The following is a 10,920-nucleotide window of genomic DNA, read 5'->3' on the forward strand; positions in this document are numbered from 1 at the left end:
AACAAAATACTAGTCCTCTCAACAATCGTGAGTATCACTATTAAAGTGCTTTTACTTCCAAAATACACGTCTATCACGTGTGTCAACGTTTAATCGTGATTCTTCGGGTATTCGCTAATTTCGGCTCAAGGTTGGGAAATTCTCTCGGTTTACATTTTTGGCGGCTGGCTGGACGGGAGTGGGCTAGCACAACTCCAATCCCATAGTCTGACCACACAAACGTTTCTCAGATTTAAAATGGTTTAAATTATTAAAACATACGGTGGCCTCTACTTATGACTTTATTTAGGCTACAAGTTTATTTTAGTGCATAATTTACTACGTTAGCCTACTTGCAACAGAAATGTATTTAAATCTGTTTGTGGTGCAAACAGTCGTATTATGAGCAAAAATAACCCATAGAAAGCTTGCCAATTAAGAAATATGTAAAGATAACTACAATCTTACCTGTATTCATTCCGATTTATTTGCTTTGGGTTGAATGATTCTAAATTCATTTTAAACAACCCCAAGTGCGTGTTAAACGGTCAAGTAATCGTGGGTCGTTGTTAGGGGAACTAAACGAACGGCATCAACACCTCTCCGTGTAACGTAATTAGTTCTTTTCTTTAAGTTTATTCTTTAAGTCTGCTGCTTGCATGCAGGTTTTCTGACCATTTCATAAAACCTCTCCGCGTTGGAAAAAAGGCCAGGAAGCATGCTGCCTTCTACAGTTTTCATTGGCAGACATTGGGCACATACTTATCTATAAGGAATATTAGGATATTCAGGTTACAGGCAGCCATTTTGTCTGCATTAGCATGGCAGTGCTCACAATTTACTGTGAGAGGAGAGTGCAGACAATTCAATCACACAACTTGTGTGACTGTGTAGGATGACTGCTAGCTTGTCTCAAGAAATATTTAAGGGAGTTTGAGTGTTATCTCCTGGCTAAATTCCCACAAAAGTGGCTCTCTACATATGTCCATAAAGGATTATAAAAATTATCTGGCTAGCCAACTAGATTAAAACAAGTTGATTGTTACCCAACTAGCTATCACTGGCAATTTTCAAAAATCAGCGTGGTCAAGAATGAAACAACATATTTTTTAAACACATGATTTAATCGTTGCCTATTACATACAGTAAGTGAGCACATCAAAAACATCTCAGTGTGATGTTGGCTTTAGTTTTAGATTACCACTCAACATGATACGCTGCAGCCAGCCCAACCTGGTGAAACCTGGTGAGAGTTATGTGGTAACAGTGGTGGAGCACATCTTTCCAGAGTTGGCAATAAAACAGAGGTAAACACCCTTGTATGGAAGAAAATAATGGAAAAAAAAGATTTGATCAATTGTTTGGATAATTTTTTTATTGTTTTTGTTTTTATAATAAGAATATTGGTACAAAACTGATTTTTTACAAACTGAATTTGAAAAAAACTGAATTTGTAAGAACTGCATTTGAGGAAATTCTGGGAAAAACCAAGCTCTTTTTGAGATATGAATACAAAATGAATAAATTCAGATATATCAATTTCACAGTTTACACTTATTTTCTTCCATAGACTTGGGCTTTCTTTTACTTAACATGTTACCAGTTATCATGTTTATTTCCATATCTAAGCAGCAGTTCAAAATTCCTTTCCGAATAAATACATTTGAATATATTTTCATCATTGCAAACTTTTCACATTTAATATAAGATAATTAAATATATTAAAGAATCAGATATATTACAGTCCAGGACACTTGGCACATAATAAAAATGCAACCCCAGTCACTTGGCTGTTGTTTCATCACGCTGTCCAAAACACTGTTCATTTGAGAAGGACAGTGTACAGCCACATCACTGTTCCAGAATTAGCTATCCAGTAAGTTTGTATCCGTTATCTCTGGGCAGGAAAAAGAAGCAAGTGACAGCTATCAACATCGCTATCAATATTGGAATCGGTGTGGGTATCAGCAAATGATGTGAGGGAAACTACATACAGACACACAACAATACAAGAAAGGTTTGCTATAAAAACTGCAGGCGATAATCTATTTCAATACATTTTTTCATATGAAAACCAAAGGAAGAAGAGCCTGTGTTGTAGTAGGTTTGGAGTATCATTGGTTCTTTAGGGAGGTTTTGCTGCAAATTTATGTTGTTTAATGTTTGAAATGGGCACGTTTCTGTATAATTTACCAGGTGGTTACTTAAAGAGATTTTGGAAAAAAAAGTATTCTCCGAGTCGAGGCTTTACATGAATTCTCTGGTGGCAATTTAAATGTGATTTCTGAAGAAAGCACTTCCCACACTGATTACATGTGTAGGGCTTTTCCCCTGTATGGATTCTCAGGTGTATCTGTAAAGCAGATGCTGTAGTAAAACCCTTCCCACAATGAGAACATTGGTAGGGCTTTTCTCCTGTATGAATTCTCTGATGGATGTTTAAGGAAGATTTTGTTAAGAAACACTTCTCACACTGAGTACATATGTAGGGTTTTTCACCTGTATGACTTCTCTGGTGGATATTTAAATGAGATTTATGACTAAAACACTTCCCACACTGAGTACATGTGTAGGGTTTTTCTCCTGTATGAGTCCTCAGATGGCGACTTAATTGAGATTTCTGTGAAAAGCACATCTCACACAGAGTACATGTGTATGGCTTTTCACCTGTATGAATTCTCTGGTGGGTGCTTAAAAGATGGTTATGTAAGAAACATTTCCCACACTCTGTACATGCGTAGGGTTTTTCACCTGTATGAATTTTCTGGTGGGTGCTTAAAAGATGTTTATGAAAGAAACACTTCCCACACTCAGTACATGTGTAGGGCTTTTCACCTGTATGAATTTTCTGGTGGGTAATTAAATGAGATTTATTAAGGAAACACTTCCCACACTGAGTACAAGTGTAGGGCTTTTCACCTGTATGAATTCTCTGGTGGGTACTTAAATGGGCTTTATTAACGAAACACTTCCCACACTGAGTACAAGTGTAGGGCTTTTCTCCTGTATGAATTCTGTGATGGATGTTTAAGGAAGATTTCCTTGAAAAACACTTCCCACACTGAGTACATGTATAAGGCTTTTCACCTGTATGAATTTTCTGATGGGTGTTTAAAAGATGTTTTAAAAAGAAACACTTCCCACACTGAGTACATGTGTAGGGATTTTCTCCTGTATGAATTCTCTGATGGCTGTTTAAATGAGATTTCTGAACAAAACACTTCTCACACTGATCACATTTGTAGGGCTTTTCACCTGTATGAATTCTCTGGTGGATGATTAAATGAAATTTTCGAAGAAAACACTTCTCACATTGGGTACATGTGTAGAGCTTTTCTCCTGTATGCATTCTCAGGTGTTTCTGTAAAGTGGATGCTTTAAAAAAACACTTCCCACACTGAGAACATTGGTGGGGCTTTTCACCTGAACGGATTCTCTCCTCTTGGATTAATTCTGATAGCTGGGTGGAACTACACATTTCTTCACTTGGTATTTCGCTGTTTGGATTTGGCTCTCCTGCACACTGCCATGGGTCAGTCTGGCCTTTGTGATCAACACCATCTCCATAATTCACAGTGTTCATGAGATCACTCTCTAACATTTCACTGGATTCAAGCTTGACTTCCTCAGATTTAATGACTACACATTGAATATCATCCATGACACCGATGGGTTCAGCCTCATTGTAGCCTCCATCATCAATCTCAGTTTTGATTTGGTCAGGGTGCAGATGGGTTTCATATGCCATCTTTGTAAAATCCAGGCTCTCTGTAAGTTCCCCGGTGTTGTTGGTGCCCAGATCAGTTTCTGTTTTTATCAGTACTGTGTCTATGTGGTGTGCATCATTGACCTCACTGTGTGCTGTAACCCATTCTGTCTCGAGTGTGTTGAGTCCTGGTGCAGCGCACTTTGTCTCTGCCTCTTCCATGCGGACAGACTCCAGACCACTGAGTTCCTCTTCTTTCAGTCTGATCCTGTTAGCTCTGGTAGGGTTGTCTCAGTGCCTCGTCTCACACTCCTGCCTGCATCATACTGCTGCTCAAAGGTGTGCAGAAGGGCAGCTCCTGGAGGGAAATGGTGGAAGGGATTCAGCCTTAAACCCCTGATTTCATCCCTGATTTAGTCTTTCCTTCTAATTCAGAATGTACAGTTACATTAAGAGCCAGAAATTTGGGACTACAATCAGGCTATGTTATCCTAAACTATGACGCTCCAAATCCCAAAGGACCGCAAGTCATTTCTATTCTGTTTTTTTATTATTATTTTGCCTGTGGATGAGTGTTTTGCAAAACACAAGAAAAACTATTCGATTTGATTGGCTATTGGATAATTTGTAATTTCGGTTGGGACACCCCGGTGAGATTATTGCTCTCCTTATACACTTTATTAGGTCTTTATTAGACATATTTTTTAGACTTATTTTTCTTCTGCTACTCTAGCCCATCCACTTCAAGTGTCAATGTGTTGTGTGTTCAGAGATAATCTTCTGCATACCATTGTTGAAATGTGTAGTTATTTCAGTAACTGTCACCTTCCTGTCAGGTTGAACCAGTCAGGCTATTATCCTCTGAACTCTAATTAACAGATAGTTTAGAGGAGGCCCTCAGAATTGCTGCTCACTGGATGTTTTTCATTTTTTGCACCATTCTCTGTAGAGACTGTTGTTCAGAAGAATATTGGCTTCTCTGCACTGGTTGCTTGTTGTTGCCGTATATTTAGCTAATATAGATAGAATAGTTGTTTTTAGGTCTAACAGTTACTTACTAGCTACACTGTAAATTACTCATACAAATGAACAAAACACATTGGTATAGGCTAGTTTTGCCCATTTGAACAAGAGAGGCCAATGTATCATAGTGCTAGCAACCTGGATAACACAATTTGGATAACATAAACTAATTATGAAAGGGAACATTTATTAGACAATTTTAAGCTTCGCCATAGGTGCTGGCCATATGAAGTTATAGCTAGTTATCTAATCTAGCCACTAAAGTCCTGCTAAAAAAATAACCGTAGTCACCTGATCACACCCAATATAACAGTTACTTCACGTAGAGCTAGCGGTTACATTGAGCTAGAGCTACAGTAGCTAGCTAACTTGAGTTAAGTTAGCTAGCTACATTTATTATTCTACAAATACATTATTAGTTAGCTAATACTGCACGGTTATCACACTGAGCTGGCTAGCAAAATTAATGTATAATTAGTCTGAGTTTAATTTCATACAGTGCAGGTCGGAAAAACGGATACCCCATATCTTTACTAATGGTAGCTAGCCAATATAGCTAAACTTGCTAAGGTAGACGCCCCTGACTGAGAAACTCCATCCAGGAGTGCTATACATTTTCCGTTCTGTATGTACGTCAACACATCTGGCTCTTTTTGGCCCCCTCGCTTTACTGTATCCGATTATTTGCGGTACTCTGTTTTCATAAATTGAGCGCTTGCTTGACTCCACTTTAGACAGTCTGTCAAGCTGTCTGCTGCTAATGTCAGCGTGCTCCATGCCATCTACTGCCTACCCTCGATACAGTCGCTGAACATGGCTAACGGTCTTTATTGATTCTCATGTCCGTTAAATAATAGAACGTTCAATTAGCCTAATTAGTGTCTCCCCATGGTTAAATCTTTGGACAATTAATCGTTGAAATGTTTAATTTTAATTTATAATTCAAATGTAATAAAATGCAAATGAAATTAGAAAAAGCACGTATATGTCTGCATCCTTGAATACAGAATGAGTAGCCTTGTGTCGAGATCTGTTTATTTGATTTAAATTGAGTCATTTTTGCGCAAAAAGTCTTAATGTTTTGTGCACAAGGTATCCATAACACAGAAATGGTGCAAGGTAGCAATACCAAAAGCGGTTTTTGGCGAGCCAGTTTCCATTGTAGTAGATCTGAGAAATGGCATTGAGATTGGTTTTGAAACGGGTGAGATATTGAGGTTCAATACTGCACTCACTATACATTACATTATTGGCATTTGGCAGACGCTCTTATCCAGAGCGACGTACAGTTGACTAGACTAAGCAGGAGACAATCCTCCCCTGGAGCAATGCAGGGTTAAGGGCCTTGCTCAAGGGCCCAACGGCTGTGCGGATCTTATTGTGGCTACACTGGGATTCGAATCACCGACCTTGTGTTTCCCAGTCATTTACCTTAACCATTACGCTACAGGCCGCCCTGGTTTATAGTCCCTTGTTGCTCGTTATAGTTACATAGATGTGGTTTGCAGACCGAGTAGGGGCGGCCTGTAGCGTAGTGGTTAAGGTAAATGACTGGGACATGCAAGGTCGTTGGGCACAATAAGATCCGCACAGCAGTTGGGCCCTTGAGAAAGGCCCTTAACCCTGCATTGCTCCAGGGGAGGATTGTCTCCTGCTTAGTCTAATCAACTGTACGTCGCTCTGGATAAGAGCGTCTGCCAAATGCCAATAATGTAATGTAATGAGTAACTCAGTGATCTTTTAACTCCTTACTGTTCTCAGAGGCCTCTCAGGTTGGTTAGCCTTGGACTTTTGGCTGTTCCAGAGTCTAGATTAAATCAAACGGTGGTTGAGCCGTTGCTGTAATGGCCCCTAGGCTCTGGAACAGCATTCTATAAAATATTAGGTCTGCTGACTGTTTCTGCTCTAAAAACTAGCCTTAAAAACTACATTTACAAAATTGCCTTCTGTAATGACTGATGGCTATTTGCTGTGCCTTTGGTTTTAACGTTACCGTTTTACATGTACTTTTTATAGTTTTACTGTTTATTTATCGTCTTACTTTGTACTTATTTCTTATCCTTGTTGTATTCCTTATGTTCTGAAAAAAAATTAGTGACCACTATTTATTAGACTTTTAGGACTTATTGATCTTCTGCTACTGTAGCCCATTCATTGCAAGTTTCGATGTGATGTGTGTTCAGAGATGCTCTTCTGCATACCATTGTTGTGATGTGTGGTTATTTCAGTAACTGTCACCTCTCTGTCAGCTTTGAACAGTCTGGCCCTTCTCCTCTGACCCCTGTCATTAACAAGGTGTGTTCGCCAACAGAACTGCTTTTGTTTTTCACACCATTCTCTGTAGAGACTGTTGTTGAGAAAAAACAACCAGCAACCAGTGCAGAGAAGAATATTGGCTTTAAAGCTATTTTTACAAAATTTCCTTCAGTAATGACTGATGACTATTTGCTGTGCCTTTTCCCTTTTTAAAAATCTCTATCTTTGCATTTCCTTTTATTGTGTCTTACTGTTACTGTACTTATTTCTTATCCTCTAATGCATACCACTGTTGTAACACGTGGTTATTTGAGTTACTGTTGCCTTCCTGTCTGCTTAAACTAGTCTGGACTCTCTCATAATCAAGGTGTTTTCACCCACAAAATTTTCACTCACTGGTTGTTTTTTAATCTAAGCGACTTTGACCATGGAATAATTGTTAGTGCCAAACAGGATGGTTTGAGTGCTTAAGAAAATGCTGATCTCCGGGGATTCTCATGTAGAACAGCCTTCTTATTTTACGGAGAATGGTGCGAAAAAAGATTTACACCTTGTTAATGAGAGAGGTCAGAGGGGACAAAAACCAGACTGGTTCAAGCAGACAGTTATGCAAACACTATGGACTGATTATTGGTGCCAGACAGGGTGGTTTGAATATCTCGGAAACTGCTGATCTCCTGGGATTTTCACGTACAACATTCTCGCACGTTTGCAGAGAATAGTGCGAAAAACAAAAAAAACACCCCGTCAGCAGCAGTTCTGCAGGCAAAAACGACATGTTAACGAGAGAGGTCAGAGGAGAAGGGCCAGACTGGTCAAAGCTGACAGGAAGGTGACAGTAACGCAAATAACCACACATTGCAACAGTGGTATGCAGAGCATCTCTGAACACACAACGCGTCGAACCTCTAAGTGGATAGGCTACAGCAGCAGAATACCTAAAAAAGCAGAAGTAAAAAAGAATTGAGCGATCACGTTAGCTAAGAACGTGAAGCTTCCAAAAATACAGTGTTAAGGGTATCTTATTAAGACCACTGTTGAATGCAGACTCACATTTACAAAGTGTCCCAAATTACCAGAATTCATTACGTCGAGTTTAACTAGCTAATCGATTCATGCACTGATATAAGAACTGTCCTCCAAATATTTTGCCACAGATTTACACTCTCTACGCGCTAAGATATCTAAGTATCAATCTATCGAGATTTTGTAAAGCCAACTTACATTAATTATTTCACCTGCAGGCCTCACGTCGGCTGATTCCGTTATCTAGGCGTTTCTGTCGCAGCCACTCCGGGAATTTTCGGGAATTCGTGGCGAAAACAGACGATGCCACTGTCAGAGACTACGCGCTTTGCTTACAGTAGCCTAATCGGCGGACACTGGCTATGTCATCTCAGCTACACGAGTGATGACAACTGATTTAAATATCGGTTGTTAAACGGAATATTTAACGTAAGTAGGACGCGTTTTGTTGGTAGATACAGCTGTCGAAGAGAGAAAAAAAATCAACCAACATGCATTTTATCAATACATGTAACAATTTTCCTTTGTCTCTTCGCTTCTCATTAGCCACGTCATTAGCAGACAACATGTAATTACCTAATGCTAGGTAAAGAGTGAGCTAATTATTCTCGTAATTTGCAATCACTTATTGCCATAGCTAGTAAAAATAAAGTCAAATACGTTGCGAGCCTCGGATCCGACTGTCAAATACTCCCGGATGTGTCGCTTTCATTCTCTGAGCTTTGTCAGAGGGAAGAGGCGGAGCGAGAGGTGGGTCTTCGTGGCTGAAACGTCCGCAGTGTGGTATTTTTCCACAGTCTTCTACACTCAGTGAGCACTTTATGAGTTTTTTATTAGACATCTTTATTTAGAATTCTACTGCTGTAGCCTATCCACTTAGAGATGTGATGCGTTCTGTGTTCAGAAATGATCCACTGTTGTAATGTGTGGTTATTTGCGTTACCGTCACCTTCCTGTCAGCTTTGACCAGTCTGGCCATTCTCCTCTGACGTCTCTCATTAACAAGGCGTTTCTGTTTGCAGAACTGCATCACTGCACTTTTCTTTTCTTTTTTTTTTTTGCACCATTCTTTGCAAACTCTAGTGACTAGTGTGCGTGAAAATCCCAGGAGATCAGCAGTTTCTGAGATACTCAAACCACTCTGTCTGCCACCAAAAATCATTCCATGGTCAAAGTTGCTTAGATCACATTTTTTCTCCATTCTGATGGCTGATGTGAACATTAACTGAAGCCCCTGACTCGTATCTACATGATTGTATGCATTGAACTGCTGCCACACAATTGGATTAGATAATCGCATGAATAGGTGTAGTAAAGTAAAAATGTTCCTTATAAAATATAATGCATATATAAAGCATGTTACACTGTCAAGTCTAAACCATATATTAGAATGGCCAATGATGTGTGATCCAAGTGACTTTGGCCAGACATGATGGTTCAAGCATTTCAGACACAGCTGCCCTCCTGGTGCCATAAACAAAAAACATCCAGTAAGCAGCAGTTCTGTGGCTGAAAACACTTTGCTAATGACAGAGGACTGGGGAGAATGGGCAGACTCATTCAAGCAAACATAAATGCTCAAATAACAGCTGTTTACATTCAGAGGCATGAAGCAACCTTGAAGCATGTGAGCTAGAGCAATAGAAGTCCACTCTGGACAGTCCACGACTGTTTTCCATTCTGATTCCTCAATGGTGGAATGACTTGCCTACCACTGTCAGGACCACAGAATCCCTCCCCATATTTCGACGCAGACTAAAAACACACCTTTTCAGACTGTACCTTAGTCTTCCTTCCTGATTTCCTCCCAGTCACCCACTTCCAATATCCCTCTTGTCTAACCCTAATCCTGAATAAAAAAAGTTTACAAAATTGCACTGATGATGACTATTGTCTTTCTGTTTAGAACAGCTCTTAATGCGTGTTTTTCTATGTATGGATTTGATGCTTTTAACTTGTGGAAGAACCTATGCACTTGTAAGTCGCTTTGGATTTAAAGCGTCTGCCAAATGACAAAAATGTAAATGTAAATGCGATTATTTAATCAGCCAATTGTGTGGCAGCAGTGCAATGGTTACAATAATGTAAATACGGGTCAGGAGCTTCAGTTAATGTTCACATCAGCCATCAGAATGTGATCTAAGTGACCTTGACCATGGAATGATTGTTGGTGGCAGGCAGGGTGGATTGAGTATCTCAGAAACGACTGATCTCCTGAGATTTTCACACGCACTAGTCTTTTTTGCAAAGAATGGTGCAAAAACAAAATAAAATCCAGTGAGCAGCAGTTCTGCAGACAAAAACACCTTGTTTTTGAGAGACGTCAGAGGAGAACAGCCAGACTGGTCAAAGCTGACAGGAAGGTGACAGTAATGCAAATAACCACACATTACAACAGTGGTTTCCAGAAGAACATCTCTGAGCACACAGCACATTGTAACAAGTGAATAGACTACAGCAGTAGAAGTCTAAATCTAATAAATACCTAATGAAGTGTGTAATTGTGTAAGTGTGTAATTACTGAGTGTAATTTAGACATTGTCCTTTAGCATAGCTTATCCTATTTTTTGGTCTGATCTGGCTGAAACATGTGGTGCTGTATAAATTAACTATTAAACTATCTTGAGATGAGACATACTTTGTGACAATGTGCATTCAGCAAGAGAATGGCAAGAAGGAACAACCCATACCAGGTACATTAATTGGGCTGCAAGGACTTTCTGGATTTCAAGTCCCTTTCCAAACCAAAGGGTATAATAGGTAAGATTTTTGTGTTAATACATTGTTACAAGACCATTGTAAATCCCTTCCTATCATTGAAAAAGGCTCACTGACATGTTGACTCACTCTCTGACTGTGTTTATAGTCCCTAAATTCGGGTTTCAGTTGATGGGCTGGCACTCTGTACCAAAACATGAAATTGAAACCAA

At 39.5% G+C, this 10,920-nt stretch overlaps 1 protein-coding gene across 1 annotated transcript; it reads right to left on the bottom strand.

Moving 5' to 3' along the window:
- Positions 1–1,327: 1,327 nt before the first annotated feature.
- LOC133126110 (gastrula zinc finger protein XlCGF57.1-like) lies at positions 1,328–8,690 on the bottom strand. The gene is made up of 2 exons (XM_061237954.1): positions 8,189–8,690; positions 1,328–4,043 (listed from the first exon to the last, which is right to left on the bottom strand). The coding sequence occupies exon 2, from the start codon at positions 3,905–3,907 to the stop codon at positions 2,180–2,182; it is 1,728 nt and encodes a 575-aa protein (XP_061093938.1). The 5' UTR covers positions 3,908–4,043; positions 8,189–8,690; the 3' UTR covers positions 1,328–2,179.
- Positions 8,691–10,920: the final 2,230 nt, after the last annotated feature.

Source organism: Conger conger, chromosome 4 (genome assembly GCF_963514075.1).
Source record: "Conger conger chromosome 4, fConCon1.1, whole genome shotgun sequence".
In the NCBI taxonomy this organism is placed as follows: Eukaryota; Metazoa; Chordata; class Actinopteri; order Anguilliformes; family Congridae; genus Conger; species Conger conger.

What these genes read in the sequence shown, in the direction of transcription:
- LOC133126110 (XM_061237954.1), bottom strand. Translation starts at nt 3,907, where the DNA reads ATGGAAGAGGCAGAGACAAAGTGCGCTGCACCAGGACTCAACACACTC.